Genomic DNA, 26,849 nt, shown 5'->3' on the forward strand with positions numbered 1-26,849 from the left:
AGTCAGGCACCAAGGAGGCTCGAAGGGAGATGCAGCATTCAGGTAAGCATGAAGGAAGCCCTGTGCTCCCAGCAGGAGGGAACAGGGAGAAGACCAGGGAGTCGGCACCCCGGTGGGTAGGGAACAGTTCAGGGCCCAGCAGGCGCCCAGTGCCCTGGTCTTCTCAGCCGCCCCATATGGGTTCGCACCCCTGACAATCCACACCCTTTTACAGTTCAAGCTTGTATGTGCCCTCACCCCTTCTATGTTGCTAAGTAGAGACTGCTTAGTAACTTTAGGTAAGCCACTTTTAAGTAATGTTTCTGCCATAAAGAATCCTGCTCTGAGCTGAGCTGCTGTGCATCAACCTCAAGGGTACAGGAGAGAACGAGAGTTATGGCTTTCCATTCACACTGGTCTGTTTCCCTCAGAAACGGTCTTTACTAACTACTGAGTACTCAAAGGCATGTTTATAAAATACAGGTAAGCAACATAACAATACAACAAAAGCCGCCATGCACTCGTGGCACAGCTCACGAATGACCCTTGTGTCTTCATAGCTCTAGGAGTGGATATTCTGGAGGCTCTTCAATCACTCTATTTCAATAGTTAATTGCACACATTCTGAACAATCTGAAAACTTCTCCCATGGAGCTCCCAAAGTGTTAAGGCTGACACTGATGCCCACCTATCACTGCTTGGGGTTAAGAGCTGCCTACAGGTAATGGCAGCAGTGCCCTCGCCTTGCCCCTTACCCGTGCCCCTCACCCGTGTTCCTGTGTGGTATACTTGAGCAGCTCGGCCAGCTGCAGTGGGTATTTGCAGATCTTCTGCACTGGTGTGAGCAGGAACCCGTCGATGGCGATGTCAATCATCTGCTGCAGCAGGCGGCAGGCTTCGAAGAAATGTCTGTACTTGCCCTGCTTCATGAGGTTGGCGAGCTCCAGGCAGGCGCCCGGGTGGTTGTTGCAGTACTCAGAATAGATGGCAAAGCCCTCTTGCTGGGAATGGAAAGTACAGCTTCGTCAGCTTCTGGGGTGCCTCTGGGACATGACAAAGACAGGCATCATCCCAGCCCTCTCTAAGGGACATTCCTAGAAAGGAGGAAGACGGCGTACTGCAAGAAGGACAGGGCATGAAATCTGCTGGCGCCCAAGCTGCCCTGCCATGGTTTCCACAAGCGTTATCTGGCCGGCGGGAAGGGGTGCTTCAGCAGGCTTCTGAGGGGGTTGGGGATGAGGCTGCCCTGGAACTCAGCACCCTGGTCTCTTTCTAGCCTGCCTCACACTCATCCTGGAAGGTGGGGAGCAGGGCCTCTAACGTCCCCCTCCCACAAATTTTTTCAACTCAGCTGAAAACCATGTATGCAGTTTTAATGGTTGCTCATTCTTTGTGGTTTACAACTAGTCTTGTCAGGTTTTCCTCAAAAATGCCCATTTCAACACCCTCTCTTCCCAATTCTCTGCCGTCACCCTGGCTGGGCCTGCCACGACCCCTTCCCTGATGGCAGCAGTACTCCCCTGTCCTCACTGTGAGACTGACCTTCCTCAGGCCACTACCTGACCTCCAGCCTGTCCTAAGCTGGCTCCTGCAGGAAACTTCTGCACAGGCCACACAAGGAGGCCTGTGACCATGTCCCAAATATGCCCAGGTCACATATGGGGCCCAGCCTCCAGCTGACCAACTTAACACAAAAACATTATGCCCAGTCACTTAAAATCTATCTGCCCCAGAGGACTCTAGACAGCTACTGAGCCCAGCACCCAGGAAGTGAAGGCATGGTGAGGCTGTCATTGTTATTATTATTACTCTTACTATTCCCTAGCTATTTGGGCTGGGACTAAAATCTTCCTCTGAAATCCTTTAGCAGTAAGTAGTAATAGTCAATCATAAGTTAAAAAATGATGAATGCATGTTATCACAGGAAGGTTCTGAGGCAGTTACAGTATCACAACCACACGTCCTGGAGCCACATGCCCGGGTCTGCCTTCACAGCTGCCTCTTACTGGTATGTGGCCTTGGGTTACTTACTCTCTGGGCCTTAGTTTCCTCATCTAGAAAGTGAGAGAGAGAATCATATCTACCTCATAGCAATACACAAGCCAATATAAGAAAACCCTGGAAACAGTGTCTGAAACGTAACAGACACTTCCTGGATATTATTAGCAAGGACTCCATAGTTCTTATGGCATAACCCTTAGAAATTTTTAAAAAGTAATTACTCCAAATGTAACCCCCTAATTCCAGACTACATAAAAGGATTTTGAAAAAATGAACTTGGGACATTTAGACAAGATTAACTATACAGATTTTGTTTATATGATAAGCATATAAGATAGAAGAAACATCTCCTTTCTATGGAAGATTCATCTAGCAAACAAACAATAAAACAAAAGAGACGCCTGTTTTTTGTGGAGATGCACTTCAAAATTATGTAAGCAGATGTTATTAATAATGAAGTAAAGGGTGACGCACATTTTGAAGAAAGCAAGATCCTATTTCACTTAAGTGAGGTTCCTCTTTGTTGTACTGTTTCTCAAGGTCTTTCAGAAACTTTCTTTGGAATTTGTAAATATCTTCAATGTTTCCAAAAATAGTGGCTAGCTGTGCAACGGTGAACATTCCTGTGTGCTTGCGGCACTGTCGGATATAGCCCTGCAAAATACAGAAGTAATACTTTTTATTTGGAAATCCAAATAAATTATTTGAATAGTACAGCTTTTGTAGGCCTAAAGCCATGAACTTGGAATGAATTTTAATTAAAGAGACTCTATGAGTCTCTGATGAGGCCATCGTACTTCCATGACTGCAATTTGCCATAGGTTTGTTTTAAAATAAAAAGAAAGCAAAAAGTCTCCTGTGGTTGGATTTAGGATCCAATAAACCATATAATGTTTCCAGAAACAAGTTTCAAATACCAGAGCTCAAAAATTGGTGTCGTCGCGTGTTTTTCCAAACTCTTCAGATAATCATTCTCCCAACCCTAATTCCATTTCACAGCCCAGGAGACTTGTCAAATGCAGAATGTCACTGCTTGCTGAATAGCCCATGCAGCTCTGTGCACTGTTCATCAGGGCAAGGATTCCTCTTACCCAAGGATTCCACCAGCACCGCCTTTCTATGGACAGCACCAATCTGTAGGTCTTTAATCTGAGGCTTGCACTAATTATCTGTGTGCAACACCATGGCTATACTATGGCTTAGGTAGGAGCTAGTGGGATAAGAAGAAAAGGCTGTACATACATGTAAACAGCTAACTCAAAGGGAGTTATCATGACATTCAATAGAATAAACTGACCATGGAGTAAAACACATACCAATGACTACTTGCTATGAATTTTAACAGGAAAACAATATAATGTAATAGCTCAGAAAAGGACAGGTTCTGGGGCAGACCGCCTGGGTTTAAATCCAACCCCACCACTTAACTTCTCTGTGCCTTGGTTTCCCCATCTGCAATGGGGGCTAACAGGACCTGCCCAGTGAGAATGCTGTGGTAGCTGAGTTAATCCAGGTGAGGGGTGGCAAACAGTCAATGCTCAATAATTATGGGCAGTTCCTCTTATTTCCCTAAATGGCACTGCAGACCTGCTTCTTTCGCCACACACTCATACAGAACGAGATGGCTGGCACAAAGAAGCTAAACACTGGCATGTCCACACAGCTGGCTAATCCGATTAGAGAACGGGCAGTTCTCTGACTTCAACTTGTCTTCAGCACTGAATGGTCAGCGTTGAACTGATGGTGCAGATATCAGCATTTACAGCTAGGAGAGCCGTAATGAGCAGACAGGGCGAACAGCAGTGTAGTGTGATGCTCGTACACAATCCATAGAAGCATAAAATATCACAGGAAGACAAAACCCTTTCAAGTGCACCTCTATTAATGACAAGTTCTCTGAAATCAGGATAAGACTATAAAATAAAATTTGTTGCCAAGTAGAATAGCATGACAATAGAATATAGCCTTTCATATGACCAATATAAAACCAGCATTTTTTCCCATCTGTGTCTAAATGACTCAAGATCTCATCTGTGAGTTGGTGATTAGATGCAGTGGGGTTGCAGATAGGGACAAACCTTTGAATCTTTGTAAAATCAAGTGAGGGTGTTGCCTTCTATGAAAGCCATTCTTTGCAAATAATCTCAGGAATTAGGTCCTGATAGAGATAGTTGCAGAGTACACTTAAGAGAGGGGCCGGGCACACTGGCTCACGCCTCTAATCCCAGCACTTTGAGAAATCAAGGCAGGAAAAATGCTTCAGTCCATGAGTTCGTGACCAGCCTTGGCAACACAGTGAGACCCTGTCTCTATATAAAATTTAGAAAACTAGCTGGGTGTGGTGATGCATGCCTGTAGCCCTAGCTACTCGGGAGGCTGAGGAGGGAGGACTGCTTAAAGCCCAGGAGTTGGAGGCTGCAGTGAGCTATGACCACGCCACTGTACTCCAGTCTGGGTGACATCTCTAAGAAAAGCCTTGTCTCTGAAAAGAGACCCTGACTCTAAAAAACCTCCACCAACAGCTAGGACAGCCGCAGCACTCAGGCTTAGCAGTGCACACAGCAGAGGCGGAGAAACGAGCAGTGGACAAGTGTGTACATGTGGGAGTCTGATGGGGGGGCGGGGGGTGGAGGTGGGGAGAAAGCCCAGGCACCTCATGTAGCCTCGTACTGTGACCCTCAGTGAGGTCCCAGCCTGGCGTCCCACCTCGCAGATGTCCCTGAGGTGTTTGATGTACACCCGCTCGGTGTCCATGATCTCCCGGATGACGTTGGTCCGCATCTGCTGCTTGTTCTCGCAGTGTCTGTGGCGGCTCTGGCTGGCCTCCTCGTCCTGCTCCTCACTGGGGGTGCTGCTGGAGTTTTCCGACAGCTCCTCCTGATTCACTCGCAACTGCAACCCACACACGGGACAGGTGACTTGGGGCAGGGGAGGGCAGCATGGAGCAGAGGCAGGAGACCTCCCAGGTTCCTACTTTCCTGTGACCTGTTAGGAAGGCAGCCTGGCCCTCGCCTGAGTCTCATGGCCTCAGCAGGACTGAGGCTGTACCAGCAGGCACGAGGACCACAGAGAAACACCGAGCAACTCGCTTGCCTTCCTTTAACATTTTTGCTCCGACCCAGCCTAATTTCTTACAGATGTGACTTGCATGTCAGCTATCAATTACAAAAGAGCTGACCTGATAAAAGGCGAGTTATGACCTGAAAGGATCCTGCAGCACCCCCAGATACTTTGGAAAAGCTGCAAGCACCCCATACTTACTCTGACGAAGCTCGCGGGGAACCAGGCTTCCTTATCTTCGCTGCGGCCCCACCACCAGTCCTTGTTGGAGGCTTCTAGAACCTGGATGACATCCCCGGCTTTGAAGCCCAGTTCCTGGTCGTCCATGGTCACATGGTCCCACAGGGCTTCTGCGCAGACCACGTTGCCATCACTGATCAGCTGGAAGGAGACAGTGGGGTGCGCTCAGCATAGAGCACCAGTGGGCAGGATGGTGAGGGAGCCACTAGGTGCACTCTCTCAGGGTGACACTGGTATCCTCACTTGGATATGCTGGTGGCATTTGGTCCACACTGACTATGTGACTGGTTACACAAAGAGAACCCAGGAGAAGAGACTAAGAAAAAACAAAGTCAGGAGGGCATCTCTACCTGCTTTTAAACAAAGCCCTTAAACTGGGTGTGGTGACTCACACCTGTAATCCCAGTACTTTGGGAGGCCAAGGCAGGTGGATCACCTGAGGTCAAGAATTCAAGACCAGCCCAACCAAGATGGTGAAACCCCGTCTCTACTAAAAATACAAAAACTAGCCAGGCGTGGTGGTGGGCTCCTGTAATCCCAACTACTCGGGAGGCTGAGGCTGGAGAATCGCTTGAACTGAGGTGGCAGAGGTTGCAGTGAGCGGAGATCGTGCCATTGCACTCCAGCTTGGGAACAAGAGCAAAACTCTGTCTCAAAAAAAAAAAAAACCCAGATGTGGTGGCACATGTCTGTAATCCTAGCTACTTGGGAGACTGAGGCAGGAGAATTGCTTGAACCTGGAAGGCAGAGGTGCAGTGAGCCAAGATTATATCACTGCACTCCAGCCTGGGCAACAAGAGCAAAATGCAAGAAAAAAGGGAGGGAGGGAGGGAGGAAGGCAGGCAGGCAGGCAGGCAGGCAAGCCCCTTTTTAAAAAAGTATTAGTTGCTCACTTAGCGGCAAGTCAGTTATCTAGCAAACTTGAATTCTGAACTATTTGCTCCAAAAATGGTTTCTGGCAGCTGTACTAGATGTCACAGAGCCAAGCCTACTAAAGTTATGCACATATGCTATTGGAAGTCCCTCACGTCTCCCTCCAGTGTGGATCATTCATACTTTATTCACAATTCGAGTAAGTTTTCCATCTAACTTTATACTTTACAGCAATTAAAGAGAACATAGCATGATCCTGGGATCGTTAACAATTAAAAAGTCAGGAACAGATGTGGCTCCTCCATCCACTGGCCACGGGAGCAGGTGATTTTGCACGTCTCCTTAGCGCCCAATGATACACATCACTGGCCATCTCAGTAAAGACGCTGACTCACTAAGGAGTTATGCTCCACACGTTCTGCTCAAGAACGCCAAAAGCTGGAGGTATCTTCCAGAATGATTTCCTAAAAAAAAGCTAAAACTGCAGAGTGGCCAAAGGAACACCAGATTTGGAGGGAAGAATACATGGGTACCTCCAGCTCTGCCATTCGCCAGCAAGTAATTAGACATCTTTCCTCACAGCGTTGACGAAAATGTGGAAAATAACCACAATGTCCGCTTCTTAGATCAGCTGTGAGAATTATACGAGATAGTGGAAGGGAGGGTATTCTTTCATCAAGTGGAAAGCACTGGCCGAACACTGATGGGGAGCTGCTCTTCCTTACCTAAAAAGATGAGCTGCCTCTACCCAGAAAGCTTAATCCCATACATTTTCCTGGACAAGGTCAGAGAATCACAGTGTTGTTCTTTCTTTATTTTTGAGATGGAGTCTCGCTCTGTCGCCCAGGCTGGAGTGCAGTGGTGTGCTCTCAGCTCACTGCAACCTCCGCCTCCCAGCTTCAAGCAATTCTCCCTGCTTCAGCCTCCCAAATAGCTGGGTTTACAGGTGCACACCATCATGCCTACCTAATTTTTTTGTATTTTTAGTAGAGACAGGGTTTCACTATGTTGGCCAGGCTGGTCTTGAACTCTTGACCACAAATGATCCATCTGCCTTGGCCTCCCGAAGTGAATCACAGTGTTGTTTTAATCAGAGTTCCAGGTTTTCGGACATGCTTAGTAAACAAGAACTAGGGAACAAAGTCAGAAGTGGTTGTGGACCCTGAAAAATCAGGTATCCCGTATCCACCACTGTCGTGTGGAATTCCAGTACCTCATTGATGGCCAGCTGCTCCCCGCCGGGCTGCAGGTACCGAGGGCTGGCCTGGCAGAGGTCTTCATAGCTGAAGTCCTCCTCACTACCGTTGTCATCCACTAAGGCAGAGGGCTCAGTACCTCCATCTGAAGAAACTAAAACATACAAAACAAAGGCATGATTTAAGACACAGCTAACAAGAGTTTTTCATATGATGAAAAAATTTGGTAACATACTCCCAAGGGAAGGTAATTATCTGTATCTTACTCAGAATAACAAACTGTTAGAAAATGTCTACATTACTCCAAAGTTAAGAGCTACAGTTAAGCGTGACATTAAGTGAGAGGTGGAATGTTAAAGAGTGTATTGCCAACACAATACCATTTGCAGAGTGAAGACCATCAGGGCATTATGTGTAATTTGGTTGGAAGTCTGTGCTCCAAACTGGATATTAACAACATAAATATAGATAACAATGCTGCCAAGCAATGTGCTGGAAAGCTGAGGAGGTAAAAAAGATGAAAAAGATGATCCAATAATCTGCTTCCATCCTTTATCTGCAATGCAACAGAATTACTAAAACCAGTACATCCCAACAGCGTCTCGAGTAGAAACGTGCCATCATTCTTACTCTCTGTACATATTTGAAAGGCTTGGAACTCATAATATGAGAATGAGGAATTATATAGTACTTTTACCAGAAAAGAGAGAGAAAGATCTTTTAAGGATGGTGCAGCTTTTTAGATTGGCCACCCTGGTAGTCAGATTTTCTTTCTTGGGAAAATGAGCCACCGTTGGCAAAGCCAACGATCTGTCACTGAGCAGTCTCTTCTTTCAGACTCATGACCTCAGTCCTCCTGTGCAAGTTCAGGGATGTCTCCATCACTCTTTCTCCACTTGATCTTAGCCAAAAGGCCGAGAAGCAATCTATTACTATTTTTTCCAACGGAATGACTGTCACGTGCTGGGGACAGAAAGCTATACAACAGATGACGCTTGTCTTTAAGAGGATGCAATAAAACCCAAATTCTGATGACTGCAGCCAGGAATTAGAAATATAATAGGGAGAGTCCGAAGCAAGTGGCAGGATTTTAAAGAGAAAGGGATCCTCCCCAGTCAGGGAAAGGATTCCTGGAAGAGGAGCAGGCGACTCAGAACACTGCAATGGCCCGATTGCAAATCAAAGGTGGTTTGATTCGAAGTACATGCTCCACAGACTCCCCGCGCATCTCATGAAAGACAAGACTGCAAAGATCGGGGGCGCACAGAAGGGCCTCACAGGCTGGAGTTCATCCCAGGTTGCTCTTTCAGGGTTCCGAGAAAGGAAGCCACAGGACCTAAGTACAGTCCCCTCATATGACAGAAAGAGAAGAGGTTTTAGGGTCACAGAGGCTGGTCTGAATGCTGGTCCTGCCCTTCTGTGGACCTAAACCAAGTGACTGCATTTCTCTGAGCTTCATGTCCTTCTTTTCGAAGAATCAGGTCACAGAATGCATGTGAAACTCTTAGCATCCTTGACAATAGCTGGAACTCCACAGAGAGTGCTACTGTGGTGACGGTGTCCTGCACGATGAGGGCTGCGCTAAACTACGACGTGGAGGAAGAGCTGTTGGGGCAGAGCCTGGGGCCAGGGAAGCCAGCTGGGGAGAACAGAGGTTAGTGGGAGTGGGCAGCAACAGGAGCTGCCCCAGGAAATGGCATCAGGAACTGAGATCCATGTTGGGAGGCCAAGCTCATGCCTGCAGCAACAGAGATACAGTCAATGATGTTTTGGAAAAATTCCAAGTTCCCTGGAGACTTAACAAAAAGCAGAGGCCTGAGGGAGAAGCTGGTGTGCCAGCGAGGACAGAGGGCTGGCTGAAGGTCGCCCTGGGATGGTGCTCCACGGGCTTGCTTTTCTCAGGGACTTGGCAAATCCATGTTTCTAGTTACTTGACTAGAAAAGGACGGGCCTGGTTTCTGACTGAAGAGTTCTTTCTTGGGGAGATGTTTTATATTCGGATCAATCCAACCTGCATTTTCTATGCACAGCTCATCTCACCCACACTGGCCATGTGCCAGGTACTCGGCAGACACACGTCCAGCCCCAGACCCCCACCCCCCACCACCATGCTTCGCCTCCTGCTCCCCTTATGCCTCTCCTCCCTTCCCTCCCCTCATCATTCAGCCACACTGCTGTCACAAGCAACCGATTTTGTAAATAGAGCCCAGGAATCTGACACTAGAACAATGATATACATGGAAGAAGATCCGCAATAATGGAGGTAATCAACATTGCAGAAGTAGTATTTCACGCACCAGCATTTTAGGTCTTCCTTGCCAAGCACAGACAGGGACGTGATGATGAGGAGGAGTTCAAGCTCATGCACTGGTGATGCACGGGGCTCTTGAAGCAGGACGGAGGGAAAGCAGGAAGGTGTGCATGTGCTGCCAGCGGCGCCTCTCCCAGCCCGGCCCCAGCCCCTCTCTGAGACTGTGCTCAGGCCACCTCCCACCTGGCAGCCCCAGTCCTGTAAACCTGAGCTCTGGACACAGCACCTGTGAGTGGTGCCCACTGAGCTGGGTCTGCTCATGGGCTCTGGCTTTCCAATTGCTTCCCCCTCTGCCTGGCGTGCCCCTCTCAGAGAAATCCCAACATCCCAGCCACCATCACCTCCTTTCCAGAACCCTCCTGTGATTCCAGGGGAACCAGCTGCTCACGTCCATGATAGCACACACCACAGTGAGGCATGGCCCATGGGTCTGCACCTGTGCCCCAGCCGTGAAACCACCCAGACAGGTGTGGGGGACACTGCGGCAGCCAGGGAACCTTGGAGCAGCTGACAATGGAAGCCAGGGGAGAGCTCTCAGCGTGGACAAAGTCAGGGTTCCAGGCTCTGAGTGCATGGTGCCAGTCACCCTCTACCCACCTCCACTCCCCTGCCTGGGCCCATCCCCAGTCTTGGTCAGGAAAGGTCAGGGCCTGTGTCTGCGAGGAGAAAGTGAAAGTGAGCTGTCTAAGAGACCAAGAGACGGGGGTGGGGGAGTGTGGGGGAGGAGTAAATTCCTGGGCCTAAGCACAAAGCCAAGAGGCAGAAGAAAGAGCTCCATAGCCTTGGTCTTGCCTTCTGGGCCCTAGCTTTCTTACCTTCTCATTAAAGGAGAGGGGACGGTTGTCAGGGCATGGCAGGGCCTGGCGCCTCAGGAGAAGGGAGTGCACCCTCGGAGCACGGGTGGGTGGGCAGCAGGAAGCCAGCTATGCATGTGTGTATCCATGTCTGTCTTGCTGGGGGTGTGGCTGGAGGTCTTGAGAAAGCCAGACCTGTGCTGTCTGAGAAACACTAGAGCCTGAACAACGCATGGTGACCGTTTCGTTTTAAATGTAACTTCTGCTTCCTATGCTAGGTCAGGGTGCGTACAGGCGGAGAGCAGAAGGTCACCTAGTCTAGTATGCTTCGCTGGTGTGTGTGTTTGGGGGTGGGTTGGGGGATGTCTTGAGGAAGCACATCATTTTTTTCATGCATGAGTATGTCTTAGACTCCAAGGGAAACAACACTGAAGACAAAGGCCTTCTCTAACCCTGGAGCGGCTGCCCAGACCACGAGGCCCAAGAACTGTGCTGCTTACTGGCTGAGATATCCTGATGCTCCTGGGTGAGGAGAATATACACAAAGCCTGGGTGTCTAATGCCTAAAGCAGCAGGAATCTTCCAATTTTAGCAACCACTGATCTGGCACTGTCTGGTACCAATAGCATCTTTCCTTATCAATTTAAACCATGGTTGAGCCAAAAAAAAAAAAAAGTGAATCTCAGCAAAATAAAGGCATTGGGGCTTCCCACCCATAGCAAAGCTCTGAAAAATGACATTTTCTCCTCGAAGAACTGAACAGTGTCTTCCAAGGGAGCATTCTTTACCATGATCTAGCTATTGCTGTGAAAATCAGTAAAGAAAGAAAAAAAGCTGGTTGTAATCATGTATAAATTCGCAATTAACAGGAGTCTATTGAAAAGTGTTAGATCTTTACAGGAGGTACCAGGAGAAAACCCTCTGGACAGAGACATGGACTGGAAATACTGACTGTTCTCTGAGTTCTTCATAAACACTTAGCAAAACAGCTCTACCGGGGGTAGTGGTACGCACCTGCAGTCCCAGCTACTTGGGCGGCTGAGGTGGGAGGATGGCTTAAGCCTAGGATTTCCAGTCTGCAATGAGCTCTGATTGTAACACCAGACTCCAGCCTGGGCAACAGAGCAAGACTTTGCCTCAAAAGAAAAAAAGTAAAGAAAAAAGACAACTCTGGCTGAGGTTAATCACAAGAGAGGTTTCAACAGCAACTGTTTCAACATCATGGATTAGTAGTTAGCGACACTGTGGAAGCCAGATGGCTTGAAGCGCTCATGGGTCGGCTGACTCAGTCCTGGCCAGGAGATGGGGGGCAGAGGCCAGGGGCAAGATACTTGAAACATGGACGAGGGAAAGTCATGGCGCCTGGAGTGAAAATTCCTGGGTGAATGTCCTTGCTTCACTAACTTCCTAACTAAATGACCTTGGTGCAAGTCACTTCGGCTCTTTGAGCTTCAGTTTTCCCATCTGTAAAGCAGGCATTAGCCTGTATGTTTTATCTATTCAGAGGTTATTCTTCCACCTCTCACATCCCATGACCCACTCACTGGCAGATCTGACTCAAGTTCCTGAAAGTGTCCAGGATCTGGCTACCTCTTACCCCTCTGCCACCACTCAAGCCTGGGTCCCCTCCCACCACTTAAGCCTGGGTTCCCATCCAGCTTCGGGCTCCCTCCAGCAGCCCCTCCTGGTCTCCCTGCTGCCACCCCTGCCCCCAACAGGCCATAGCTGCCAGAGCGATGCTGCCAAACCATTCCTAGACTGGATTGTGTCACTCGTCTGCTCAGAATCATCCACAGGGGAGACTGCCAAAGTTCTTGAGACTTTTCCCCAGATACACCATGCCTCCTACCCCTCTCCAACCAATGGGCTTTTGTTTTTTTTTTTCTTTTATTTATTTATTTTATTTTATTTTATTATTATACTTGAGGTTTTAGGGTACATGTGCACAATGTGCAGGTTTGTTACATATGTATCCATGTGCCATGTTGGTTTGCTGCACCCATTAACTCGTCATTTAGCATTAGGTATATCTCCTAATGCTGTCCCTCCCCCCGCTTTTGGCTGCAAAGACCGCAGGCACTCCTTGCCCAGGGCCGCTGCTCCGTGTGCCTGACAGCCCTCCCCAGTTACACACACACCGGCTCCCTCTCTCACCTTCACCACTCCACTCAAAACTACAACCCTCACTCTCACTCCACTGTCTCCCCTGGTTTAGTTTCCTCCACAGCATTTGTCGCCGTCTAATGTATTCTGTTCACTATCCAGAATGTAAGCTCCAGAAAGACAGTAATTCTTGTCTACTTTATTCTTAACTGTGTTCCTGCCTGGCACACATGGGAGGCAGGGAAGGAAGGAAGAAAGGAAGGAAGGGAGGGAGGGAGGGAGGGAGGAAAGGAAGGGAGGGAGGGAGGGAGGGAATGAAGGAAGGAAGGAAGGAGGGAAGGAAGGAAAGAAATACAGCATGTGGACTTCATGCAAGGCTTTGGGGTCAGATGAACTTGCCTTCAGATGATAGCGATGCACATTTTTTTCTTTCCTATATTTTTCTTTTTTGAGTATGAGTCCTTGGTCAAGTTTCTTTCTTTGTTTTTTCACCTGTTGAATGTGGATGATAATACCCATCTCTCAGGGTTGTTTATACATTCTGAACAAGTACTTGTTATTGGTGTGCTTTGAGCCTCAAGTGGAATGATGATATATGAAAGCACCCTGTAAATTGAAAAACAGTATAGAATTGCAAGATGTGGCTGGGCATGGTAGCTCATGCCTGTAATCCTAGCACTTTGGAAGACTCAGGCAGGAGGATCCCTTGAGCCCAGGAGTTTGAGACCAGGCTGGGCAACATAGTAAGACCCATCTCTATAAATTAAAAAAAAAATTAAAAATAGAATTGCAAGATGTTATTTTATCAGGTGCCTATAATGTGCTAGGCACTGATTTAAGCTGAGGTGAACCGGCTCATATAATCTTCATGACAATGCTACACGGGAGGTACTGTCAGTTGTCCCCATTTACAGATGAGGAAACTCAAGTCCCAATAACACACAGCTGTGTGCAGCAGGCCCAGGCCATCTAACTCTTACCCACTGGGCAGAACTGCCTCCTCCAGCAGTAGCTGTTACTTGTAATAAGACAAAATGATATTAAAAACAGTGTTAGTATCCAAATCTGTGTGTTTTGCTCCCATTCTGGAGAGCAGCTGTGTGTCCTGCCCTCCGTTCCCTCACTAACCCTTCCTTCCAACTACCAATCCCTGCTCCCAGTGGGGCCTGTCAAGGACCTGATTCCATTTTCTGGTTGTATCCTTTTCCCTTCACCACCCTAACTACTTTCACGATTTTAAAGTCCCTTAAAGTTAATGGCTCCTGTGTTCTTGTCCCATAATTTAAGTGTGTTTTATGGAGTGGGATTTCTCAGTGTCTGATGTCTAGACAGAAGAATCTTTGTGCTATGCTTTGATGCTTCGTCCAGGCCTGGTGCTTTTCTATGATTCCCCACGCTTACTGTCTAGGTCGCTTACCATCTTAAAGGACAGGACAGACTTAAAGGAAAGGAGAGACGTTTGATTTTTGTCTTCCCAGCCCCTAGCATAGTACCTGGCATACAGAAGGCACTCAGTATGTGATTTCCAATTGAACTACAAATTGCTGATGTGGAAACTGAGGTTCCAAGAAGTTGAGTCATTTATCAGGGCTACACAGGGGCTGGGTCCGAACCAGGATGGGAACCCAGGTCTCTCTGACTCCCACCCCTGTGCTCATCTGAGATTCTAGCTAGAAAAATCCCTCAGCCAGTCTTCATGACTCCATTTCCCTCCCCAAGCCATCCTATATATTACCTCCAAGGTGAACATCTTTTTTTTTTTTTTTTTTTTGAGATGGAGTCTTGCTCTGTCGGCCAGGCTGGAGTGCAATGGCGTGATCTCGAGTCACTGCAAGCTCCGCCTCCTGGGTTCACGCCATTCTCCTGCCTCAGCCTCCTGAGTAGTTGGGACTACAGGCGCCCACCGCTACGCCCAGCTAATTTTTTGTATTTTTAGTAGAGATGGGGTTTCACCATGTTAGCCAGGATGGTCTCGATCTCCTGACCTTGTGATCCGCCCACCTCGGCCTCCCAAAGTGCTGGGATTACAGGCGTGAGCCACCGCGCCTGGCCCAAGGTGAACTTCTTACAACAGTGGTTTTATGATGTCACAAGAAATGACATGAGAGTTGTCTATTGCTTCATGACAAAATTCCTCTACAGTGTATCTTCTCTGTAATCTGACTCCACTCTACTTGAACACTTTAAAGTGTCACATACTCTCAGTAGACATTGTTCAATTGAATTACGAACTGCTGATGGGGAAACAGCAATTTGCAGTTCGGCTGAAAAATCTTAGATGCAGTAGTCCACAGCATGTCAGAGCCTATGCCAGCTCCGCTGGGCAGAGTTCCTCACAATGGCCAGACCCACAGGCCGGTGCTGCTGCCTTCTTCACTTCTTCATGTTCCATTCCTCACTAACTTCAATAGGCTTTGATCCTCAACTACAGATGAAAGTTAATAATGATGACTTCTTATCTAGGGGAATTTGGATGCTGTCAAGCTATTATAAATTCTCAAAATGTATGTCACCAAAATCAGGAGAAATGAATAGATTATAATAATTAAAAAGTAAATTTTATTGTTTCTTTCTTCCTATGTGATGAACACGTAACATTAAATTTTACCATCTTAACCATTTTTAAGCACACAGTTCCAGTTCAGCAGTGTCAAGTATATTCACACTATTGTGCGACAAAACGTTTTCATCTTGCAGAACTGCCACACATATTAAACACCAATTTCCTCTTCTTCCTCTCCTGTTCCTTGGCAACCACTTTCCACTTTCTGTTTCTGTGATGTTGACTACTTTAGATACTTCATATGAATGGGATCATACATTATATGTCCTTTTATGGCTGGTTTATTTCACTAAGCATAATGTCCTTGACATTCATGTGTACCAAGTGTTAGAATTTCCTTCTTTTTAAACACTATATAATATTCCATTGTTTGGTTAGCACTTCTATTATTTTTTAAAAAGTCAAAAACCAAAAATATTCCATTGTGAATATACACACCACATTCTGTTTATCTGTTTGTGGGTAAACATTTGGGCTGCTTTTACCACTTGGCTATTGTGAGTAATGTGCTACCAACTTTTTGAGACCCTGCTTACAACTCTTTAGCATACTTGATCAAATGGTAGTTCTAGTTTTAATTTTTTGAGGACCCTCCATACTGTTTTCCACATGGCTGCATCATTTCACATTCCCACCAACGGTGCTCAACAGTTCCAATTTCTCCACATTCTCACCAACTGCAGTTTCTTTTGCTGAAAAAATAGGTGTGGAAAAAACTTTTTTGGGGGAGGGGTGGGGGACAAGGTCTTGCTCTGTCGCCCAGGCTGGAGTGCTGTGGTGCGATCTCGGCTCACTGCAGCCTTTGCCTCCAGGGTTCAAGCAATTCTCCTGCCTAAGCCTACTGAGTACCTGAGATTACAGGTGCGTGACACCACATCCAGCTAATTTCTGTATTTTTAGTAGAGATGGGGTTTCGCCATGTTGGCCAGGCTGGTCTCAAACTCCTGACCTCAGGTGATCCACCTGTCTTGGCTTCCCAAAGTGCTGGGATTACAGGCGTGAGCCACTGCACCTGGCCCAAAAAGCCGTTTTTGAAAATGATCTTGTAAACAAGAAGCAAAGACTGCTCCAAATTGAAATCAGTTTTAAAACCCCAAATGCCTACATACAATCAATACGAGAGCAGACAGAGCAGGCTCCTTCTACAACACTTTCCGCAGCTTCAGTCAGGTAGAAGGAGCACACTCTTGGTCATCAAAACTGCGTGCTGACCATCAGCGCCTCTCTGACTGGGGACAATTCCAAGAGAACACATCTGTTCCACAGAGTACTATCAATTCCAAAAATGTAATAAAGTGAATTTATGATGCTGTTGTTCAATAACCATGGTTAACCGTCACTCCTAGTAACACTGCCCCCTGGGGACCCCTGATTCCTGGGGCTGCAACGGTCCTTCCCCAGTCTATCCCTTACACAAACGTCTCATCTTCCTCCCCATCTCTGCTTTCCTCCTGGCTGCAGCTGTCAGCGAGTAGAAGGCCCCAGTCCACATTTTCAGCCCTGGCCACTTATAGCTTTAGGAACTACTACAGAGAACAACGTGGTAGCCATAGAGGAGGTGTCATTTTTTTAAATTGGAAGGATTGTTATAAATACAGTTAGAGAAGACATTAGGAAAAAAAAAAGCCCCTGATTTATAAGTGGGGGAGGGTAGTCCTGGTGAGGGTGTGATAACAGGGTGGAGGTTGAGGTGTTCTGTTAAATGAAAGGGAGGTGAGATCTAACACAGCCCTTAAACATCAGGCACTTGACAAGAAGGAGACATAGATTTAGCTATTTTCAAGAGGCACTCTCCAACACTGCCTAGCTAATGAGCAGCTGGTTCCCGGCCAGCATCTCCCACCCAGCATCACTCCTTGGTGGGGAATTTCCCCTCCCTTGACTTCAGGGAAATTCCCCCACCCTTAAAATAATCTGCTAAAACCATGTATTTGAGAAAACCTCTTGCTGATCGCCCAGACTTCCTCAGAGTTGAGATAAGCCGTTCTGACTTCCCATCTTAAAAACGGAAATGGCAAGCCCAGGCAGGAAGCTCGTGTTCACAGCTAGGAGCAGCTGTCATGGGCTGCTGCTCTGTGGGCTGAAACTATGGGTGGACCCCAAGAGCTCAGGCCATGGAGATGCACACAGAGGGAATGAGCTGGGTCACAGGAACTGACAACGTCAAAACATGATGCATGACTTCCAGGGTCCATCCCCCTTCAGTGCTACCAAACACCCAGGGCCCGTGGCATCCAATCACATGGAAAATGTTTAGAAAAATAAAGATCCTCCCCCTGTCCTGGGCCACTGAGTCAGGTTGGGTGGTGGGGGTAGGGGGAAGGATGTTTGCTGAGAATTTATTTTGAAAAGCTCCTCAAATGATTCTGACACCTGGAAAAATTTGGGAACCACTGGACCTTCCGGTTAAGTTTACTTAAACCACACCACACGCTCACGTTGTTCCAGGACATATGCCTTTTGTTGCCTGTCCATGCAGCAAGCCACAAGTTGCAGGCAATGTATTCTAATTGCATTGGCTGGAAAGCTCTGCGTTAGCCAATGTGTACCACTGAATGTTCCTTGTTCCAACGAATAGGACAAAATCCATTCATCTATCCATGCTGACCTCTCCACCTGGAGCAACTTTCCCACCCAAAACAGCCCATCAAATTCTGGCTCATCCTTCAGAAGTTTAACCACTGGCCAGGCACAGTGGCTTGTGCCTGTAATCTCAGCACTTTAGGAGGCTGGGGCAGGAGGATTGCTTGAGGCCAGGAGTTCAAGAACAGCCTGGGCAACATAGCAAGATCCCATCTCTATTTAAAAATAAAGAAACAAAAACCAAACAACAAACAAAAGTTGTAACCATCATTACTTGGTGATGGTTCCATGACTTTTCAGCTCCCTGATCCTCTGCCATAACAATATCTGCCTTTGATGTTCTATAAACATGTTAGACTAACCTCTTTTAAAATATGTATCACATTTACATTATAGTTATTATTAAGTTTGTATCTGTCCCTTTATATCCTGCCCCTACTCTTATCCTAGCTATGACTTTCTCAAGGACAAGGAACATGCTTAATAGTCAGTGTTGGGTGACTGAATTAAAGTATGAAATATGTTTCATGCTCGAGAATGTAAACTGTTACATTTGGAAACTGTTACATGTTGGAAAAGTCACTAGTATTATCTAATCTAGACTTTCAAGCCATTCTTCACAAATAGTATTTTTCAATCTTTCAAACATGTGGACAACAATAAGATCAAAAGGAATCCTAGAAATGGACCTATTAACTCTCACTGATAATCTGTTATTAATGTCTAAGGAGCTTTTAAAAATCATTCTCCTAATGTATAGCTTCACATCAGTATTCAAATTAGGGCCCTGCGCCCTGGGCAGCCAACACCCCACTGGCTCCAGACCCCACAACCAAGCCAGCAGCTCCACTCCCTCCTGCTCTCAAAACTCAGCCTCTGTCCCGTCTCCAGTTCAGAGCTGGGGCGTTGGCTCTGGGCTTCTTTGTGTCTTGTGGTGAGCTCTTAGGTTTTACCTTTGACTTGTCCCACAGTGCCTGTCTTCTGTTCTCAGCCAGGAGCTGCTTGTCCTGGGGCTGCTGGCTCTGAGCACAGCTCCTCCCGTCCATCCTGGCTGACACCTGCCGATCCATCTTGGGCCCTCTCCTCTGCTCTGCCGCTCCCTGACAGCTCTCTGGGCTGGTGTCTCGTCAGCCCTCCGAGTTTCTGACGGCTGCCCAGCTGGCTGGACAGACCTGAGCAATCAGCCATCTGGCTTCCTGGCATCTTAATGTGCGCCAGGCACCGCGCTCAGCGCTGGAATAAATCCTCTTGCGAGCCTCACAAGCATCTTGGAGTGCTGCTGTCTGGTTATGAAGGAGGAAACTGTGGCTCAAAAAGGTTAAGTAACTTTCCCCAAGTTGCGGGGCTGGATTCAAAGCCAGGTGTGTCTGCCAGCAAAGCAATCCTGCTATGAGCCTGTCTCAGGATTGGCTTCAACTCACACTGACAGGAGAACAGGACAGGACAGCACAAGATGGCAGACAACCCACAAACCCGCCCTCCCTGACATGGCGTCCTCCTGGGAGCCACTAGGCTGTCCCTCAGGGTCTTTCAGAGCCCCACAACCCCTCCCCTGCCCCCTGCCCTCTCCGGGCTCTCAAATGAAAGAAAACCCACCATAGGCAAGCTTTATTATTTGTTTTAAATATGGTGCTTGTTGTCATTTGATTACATGTATTCACTCAGTATAGCGCATATAGGAGTGGCAACAGTTTCCGCAGTGCACTGACCCAGGCCCCTCTCAGAAAGGCAGGTGACGGACTGCTGCAGAGGGTCAAGGCCGCAGAGGGCAGATTCTGGCATGCTGTTTCTCCAGCAGCACTGAGGGAGCACCGGTCAGAGCCGGAGGATAGGTCGGGCCCCCCTTGGCCTCCCCTCCGTGGAAGGGGGTGGAGGAATGCTGGAGGAGAGCCGGGGGCCACCTGCCCCCCGCCCCTGCCTGTTCATGCTGGCTGCACTCCCGGTGGGAATGAACACGCCCCTGCTCAAGGCCATGGGTGCAGGAACCCTGGGAGGGAGCACCCGCATGTCCGCTTCCTCCACCGGGTCTTGCCAGTGCCGTCTCGCTAGCATTACCGAGCCCTCTCACTCATGTGGTCTGTGTTCTCAATATAGAAATCGCCGGGCAACTTTTTTTTTCCTTTTTCTAAATTTTGGCTCGTAAAATGGAGTATACATCAGTCTTGTTTTGATAATCCACCAGACACAGAAGCCGTAACCACATCCCTGCTTTCTCTCTGCCAGCACAGAAACCAATCAAAACAAGGAAGAAAGCACAAACTACAAACTGTACTGCTCTGACAGGGCCCCAGGCTGCCTTGAGCTGCCATCTACGGTTCCCATTCATTTCAGGCGAGGCGCTGGCATCTATTTAGGGAAAAAACAGAGACAAGATCTGTTTCTAAAGCATCCTATTGTATCCATGTAGTGCAGCCAGGGAAAAGTCTGTCTGTGAAGTCTTGTTTTTTCTGACTTCCTTTTAAGAATGTGAGGATTAGAGTTTATGGCTTCCTAGTGTGAGAGTACAATGTTTCTTTCACATTTAAATAGTCCAAATAGTCCAACACTCACAGAATAGACAAATAGACAATACTCACAGAAATACTAAAAAGAAAGCGGGAGATAAGGCACAAAGCAGTAAGCAAATACTGGGTAATGTCACTTTAGAAACAGGAAACTATTTTTCAAAGATCAGTTCACAGCCTTAAACCTCACACATCCTCAATTAGCAAGAAACATTCTTATACACACCAACAATAATCTCTTGAATAAAGGAATTTCATGTAATAGAAGCAAAAACCAGTAACAATATCAGCAGCAAAACCATTAACAATATTAGCGGCAAAACCCAGACCCCCTACTCAGGAAGGATGGTTCAGGCTTGATTCTTATGATTTTCTACTCCAAAAAAGCAACTGTGTCATAAACAAAACCAATTTCTTCGACTGACTATGTCCACAACTAAAACTATCCTCAGCACCCTTTAATAGAAGAGTGAGCTTTTCCCCACAGGCTCACACCTGACAAGCAGCAGAGAGAGAGAGAGAGTGAGAGAGAGAGAGCGGGGAGGGGGGGGAGGGAGAGAGAGAGAGAGAGGGAGAAAGAACTGCAACTTGGGAAGGAAAGAGCTGAATCGGCAACATGTCACAGTAAAACAACCCATTCTCTGCACACATACCCAAGTGAAGGCTTTCCAGACTCCAGAATCTTGCTATCTCTCTTCTAGCTACCATCCTTCTGTTCGGAAAACAGCAACCTTCAGAGCAGGACTGGGGTGTGACTGAGGAGCCGGTCCCCAAGCATCACAGAGGACTGCACAGGCTGGCAGCTACGGGAACTGCAGAAATCGCTTATTCACTGCTTTGACGCTGTTGCGTTCCCGGCCAGAGCCTGCCCAGAAACTGACAGCTGGCTCCACACTCCGTGTGACCAAGGGTTAGTGGCTACAGTGACATTGCGGGGGCCTTCAGGAGACAATTCTAAACTAAGGCAAAACCTATACACACCAAAGCCAAACACACTCACAAGCCATCAGGTGCTGTCGAGAGCCTTCAGTGAAGGTAGGAGAAACGGTGTGTGCTGCTTTTAACTACAAAACCTAAACCTGAGTTACGCTTTCAGAGAGCTTTTCAAAAGGTATTTATTTCACAAGAAAAAAGCACAGGGGTCACTTAGTTCAAAAATACAGTTAGGATTTCACACCGTGGTATGACAAAAATTTGAGTTATGACATGACATTAAGTTAGTTATAAATTTATGAAATCACTTTAAAAGAGGGATTTTGTTCAAAAGGTACACATGTAAAGGCATACATGTAAAGGTATACATGTAAGTTCTCTCCAGGTAATATATTCTGGGTCGTTTTTATTTCCTCTATACTCTTCTATACTTTCCAAATTATCCACAATGAGCAAGTCTTTCATATTGTGAAATGACTGTTAACAAAGAGTGAGCTTCCTTCCATTTCCCCATAAGCAGAAAACACTGCCTTTTTAACTTTATGAACAATTAGGTAATATATATGCAAAGTAGTGACCTCACAGTCATCTCTTAATAAATGTGGGTTTAAGCTGGCCATGCTAGCTCATGCCTGTAATCCCAACTACTCAGGAGGATGACGCAAGAGGATTGCTTAAAACCAGGAATTCATGGCCAGTCTGGGCAACATAGCAAGGCCCTATCTCTAAAAAAAAAAAAAAGGTCTGGGCAAGGTGGCCTCACACCTGTAATCCCAACACTTTGGGACTTTGGGAGGCCAAGGTGGGAGGATCAATTGAGCCCAGGAGTTTGAGACAAGCCTGGGCAACATAGCGAGGCCCCATCTCTACTAAAAAAAAAAAAAAAAAAAAAAAATTTATATTAGCCACGCATAGTGGCATGTGACTGTGGTCTCAGCTACTCAGGAGGCTGAGGTGGGAGGACTGATTGAGCCCAGAAGGGGGAGGCTGCAGTAAGCTATGATCGTACCACTGTACTCCAGCCTCGGTGACAGAATAAGATCCTATCTCTAAAAAATTAGCTGGGCAGAGTGGCACACGCCTGTCATCCTAGTTACTCAGGAGTCTGAGATGGGAGGATCACTTGAGCCCAGGAGTTCGAGGTTGCAGTAAACTATAATCACACCACTGCACTCCAGTGTTGAGTTATAGAGCTAGATCCTGTCTCTAAAATAGATACATACATATATACATACATGTTAAACAAGTGATAGTGCCAATTAGTAAAATGCATGCTGTATAGTGATGAGCTTTGGAGTCAGACTGCCTGTGTTCAAAATCTGCTTTCCCGTAACAAAATTAGGGAAAGTTTCCAAGTCTCTAAGGCAGCTCACTTTCCACATCTGCGGAGTGGGGATAACACCAATCAATAATCCTCACAGAGTTACTTGAGAACATGTTAGTGTTTAGAGAAGCACTGGCTCTTCATTGGGGATTAATAAATGTTAGCTGTCACGCTGCTGCTGTTGCTCCAAAAAACCTGAGGTCCCTTAATAACATGCTAGTTCCCAGAGAAATCACAGCATGAACTCAGAATGGAAAGCTGTATGATTAGTCATAACACACATGTTGAGTATATACTATATCGTAGGCTTTTCTTATCTTCAAATATCTGTGGCTATTTCTATTGATCTGGTGCATCCCACCCTTAAATCCAGGTAAGGACAGTTTTCTGGGAAACTCATAGCCTTAGTAACCCACACTACAAGTGAAAAACACACACGATCACACAAACTCTTATGACCAGTTCAGCTGAAAATCTTTTTCTTAGAGAAATTTTATTTATTTTATTTTGAGACAGAGTCTCGCTCTGTCATTCAGGCTGGAGTGCAGTGGCACGATCTTGGCTCACTGCAACCTCCACCTCCCGGGTTCAAGTGATTCTCCTGCCTCAGCCTCCCGAGTAGCTGGGATTACAGGTGCACACCACCACGCCAGGCTAATTTTTGTATTTTTAGTAGAGATGGGGTTTCACCATGTTGGCCAGGCTGGTCTCAAACTCCTGACCTCAGGTGGTCTGCCCACCTCGGTCTCCCAAAGTGCTGGGATTACAGGCATGAGCCACTGCACCCAGCCTCTTACAGGAATTTTAAAAGATGATTTAAAAGAGGCAAATACTTAAGATGTTTAATAGACAATTCATTAAATAGAGGCATATTCTCATAAAGGTGGTAGTTTATTAAATTATAGACTCAAAAGACTCCTTGATATTGTTTTTCACAGCAGACTACTCTCTCTCTCGTGTAAAGTCTCCCACGTTTATCTCATGGAATACCAGTTGCATAATATGCTCCAAGAAAAGAGTTTGAAAACCACTGTATATTGTATCTACCTTTTGCACATCCTACAGGATTCATCAGTAATCACAGGCTCTAAAAAGTTCCCACTGACAGCTGTGCCATCTTGTTTAACATAGAATTTAACAATCGTATTTGGCCATGACGCTCTTTTTTTATGACAACACATATTACTACACCAAAAGAAAGTATCCTCTGGCCTTGCCACTCACAGTAGGGCCCATAGACCAGCAGCATCAGCATGACCGGGAGCTGGTGAGAAATTCAGATTCCTGGGTCCTGCCCCAGGTCTGTAGAATCAGAATCAACATTTTAACAACATCCGAGGTCATTCAAATGCACATTCAGTTTTCAGAAGTGTTGTTCTAGGCAACTCAAGAGACTATACAACATACTTGGAGAAGCACTGCCATGAGGCAAAATCTTGAATATCAGTATCTTTTCTCATCAATTGAGAAAGTAGCGAAGGCCATGGAATGAATGGGTGGGCTTGAGTTTAGTCAGAATGAAAAGGTAAAATGCATAATACTCAGATACAAAGCAGCAGAAAGTAGGAATTAATTCTCAAGGTTATCCATTCCAACAAAGCCTAAATTCCAGAAGGAGGCAAATAAAATCCAGTGTTTTCATTTTCTACAAATTTTTTTTCTTTTGTTAAAATCATTAGTTTTCAAAAAGCAAAAGCTCTCTTGGCCTCATTTTCTTAGAACTTGGTAGGGGCTGTTTGCTCACTTTCACTTTTTATTGGCATCTGGTACAAGAGGACAGTTTCTGTTTCCCAAGCACTTTCTCTCAATCCAGAGACGGGGTGAGGGCACTAGACTAACATCCTTGGGATTACAGGATCTTAAACCAGAGGTATTCACTGGAGATTATTGTGTAGGCAAAACAAAATAAAAAGAAGGAAAACAAGTAAATAAACAAAGACTGCCTTGAAATGAGGCATCTTCTCAAAGGATGTGACCCAACAACCCTTTTATGTCCCCACCAGCTTGGATATGACCCCATTACCAAGGACTACAGGAGAGGTGCTAGATGGAGGAGCCCCGGGGAAGAGAGTCACACTATTCTGCGGCAAAGGACTACCATCAACTGTAGGAAATAGGCTCAAGGATGGGCACATCAGCCAGCCACCCTCCTGAGACAGTTTTGGAAGAAGCTACTACTAATGTAGAAGGGGCAGGACAGAACAAGGAAATAGGACTTTTAGTTTAATTTTTTTTTTTTTTTTAGTGATGAGATCCTACATTTACCAGATCAGTAAGAATGCTACAACAAAAACCTAAACCACAGTTTAAAGAAGTCTTAAAATCCTGGCTGGGCATTGGTGGCTCACACCTATAATCCCAGCACTTTGGGAGGCTGAGGTGGGAGGATCACTTGAGACTGAGAGGTTGAGGCTGCGGAGAGCTGAGATTGTACCACTGCACACCAGCCTGGGTGACCTGCCTTGAAAAAAAAAAAAAAAAAGAAAAAAGAAAAATCCAACCCCCAAATTAATCTCTTCTCTTTGGATAAGATACCACTACCTCACTGGAACTGGGAAATGACCATCATTGATTATTGGCAACACTGAAAGGACTAAGCACAGGTATCAGATCCGTAGGTAGGAGTGGAGATATCCAACTTACATATTAATATGAAATGTTGAGAAATCAGAGAGGACAAAATAAACACTGAGGACTGCGTGTGGTGGCTCATGCCTTGATCCCAGCACTTTGGGAGGCCAAGGTGGGAGGATCACCTGAGGCTAGGAGTTTGAGACCAGCCAGAGCAACATAGTAAGACCCCATTCTCTACAAAAAATAAAAAAATTAGCCCAGCTTGGTGACACATGCCTTCAGTCCCAGTTGCTCAGGATGCTAAGGTGAGAGAATCCCTTGAGCCCAGGAGTTCGAGGCTGCAGTGAGCTATGATTGGGCCACTGCCCTCCAGCCTTGGTGGTAGAGCAAGACATTATCTCTATAAAAATTAAAGTTAATTTTTAAAAATAATGTTGAAAACACATAGGATTTTATGATCAATTTTATTCTACAGATACAGAAAGTTATTTTTGGTAAGCTGGTCCCAAAACCCATATATATTTACATACATATGGGAAAGAAATGTCATAAAATTCTTGGAGAGGCAAGTTAGTAGCAGTATCTCAAACTCAGAACAGTAGTCAGCACTTGACCTCGCCAGGAGGATTTCTGCAGACTGAGTAGGTTCATTAAGGTTCTTGAGATTGAGTGGCCATTAAGGTTCCTTTGAGCTCCACATTTCTGGTATCTTCTTATTTTAAGTATGACATGGTAGATATTTTCTTCTATGACCACCTCCTAATTAAGTGCAGAGAGATGACCAACACCAAAGTTTCCCACCTGCTGCAGCTTCCCTGCTGTTTCTGCAAAGCAGCAGCCTCCCTTCATGGTACAGACATATCCAGAACCCAGGAATACCCTTGGAACTTTATGTCCCCACTAACTTTAATATGGCCCCATTACCAAGAACTACAGGACAGGTGCTAAGCAGAGGGGCAGGCCCCAGGGGAGAGTCATGCTGTCCCCTGGGAAAGCACAGCTATCAGATTTAGGACATGGGCTGAAGGATGGGCACATCAGCCAAGAACCAAGGCTGCCACGGGCTGGAATGACCCATAATCCCAACTCCCATATGGACAATGACTAACTCAGAATCAGAAGTGACACAGCCAGGACCTGTGGACACCACTGGCCATCTCCCACAGCTGAGATGGGGCTGTATTTTCTAAAGCTGGGATGGGAGAGTCCTTCACAGGAAATAATTTGCTACATTTGCTATCAGTTATTCAGGCCAATGTCCATTCCCATAAATCATCGAGTGCCCAGAGTGACCCCTTCATTCTGAATGGATGAAAGACAAACATGATTATTAATCTACAGGTCACAGTGATGCTACTTTCCAGAGGAACCTGAAAGGCATTGAACGTAACACAGGGCAGGGCATGTCCCAGCACAAACTGATGAGCCGGGTAGATGCTGCTTCAGCAGGCTGACTCCTGTTGGGCAAAGGCAGGCTTAGTTCAGGTCTGACTGAAATGCCACTCAGCAGCCACAGACTCTTCACCACAGGAGGGGCGGACCCCATCATACACAGCTCAGGAAATGGAGCCTGAAGTACAAGGGCAAACTCTGTGAGACTCGCCCTGGCCTGCTTCAAGACAGCTATGAAGAAAAAATGCCTCTCTTCATGCCTTCAAAGCAACTGCTTTTCACCTTGGAGCAATGTGGACCTGAACACACAAAACCAGCGAATATGTGCTCTCGGTGGCTTCAATGAACCCCTTCATCATTCATCCCTACTCAATATTCCACCCTCTCCAAACACAGCTCCAAACAAGATACTTTGGACC

At 46.5% G+C, this 26,849-nt stretch overlaps 1 protein-coding gene across 7 annotated transcripts in view; it reads right to left on the reverse strand.

Moving 5' to 3' along the window:
- SPATA13 (spermatogenesis associated 13) overlaps positions 1-26,849 on the reverse strand; it is a 326,917-nt gene that overhangs the window by 15,097 nt on the left and 284,971 nt on the right. For 2 of the 7 annotated variants that reach the window (XM_055244219.2, XM_063618815.1), the window contains exons 6-10: positions 7,367-7,503; positions 5,242-5,421; positions 4,687-4,872; positions 2,455-2,634; positions 748-980 (exon numbers count right to left, since the gene is read on the reverse strand). In XM_055244219.2, the coding sequence (XP_055100194.1) occupies positions 748-980; positions 2,455-2,634; positions 4,687-4,872; positions 5,242-5,421; positions 7,367-7,503 (916 nt within the window). Of the gene's footprint in view, positions 1-747; positions 981-2,454; positions 2,635-4,686; positions 4,873-5,241; positions 5,422-7,366; positions 7,504-10,475; positions 10,889-18,656; positions 19,162-20,860; positions 21,081-26,849 lie in introns of those variants that run through there. The other 5 variants (XM_055244222.2, XM_055244223.2, XM_055244225.2 and 2 more) reach the window with 5 other exon arrangements.

This window comes from Symphalangus syndactylus, chromosome 15, assembly GCF_028878055.3.
Source record: "Symphalangus syndactylus isolate Jambi chromosome 15, NHGRI_mSymSyn1-v2.1_pri, whole genome shotgun sequence".
Taxonomy (NCBI): domain Eukaryota; kingdom Metazoa; phylum Chordata; class Mammalia; order Primates; family Hylobatidae; genus Symphalangus; species Symphalangus syndactylus.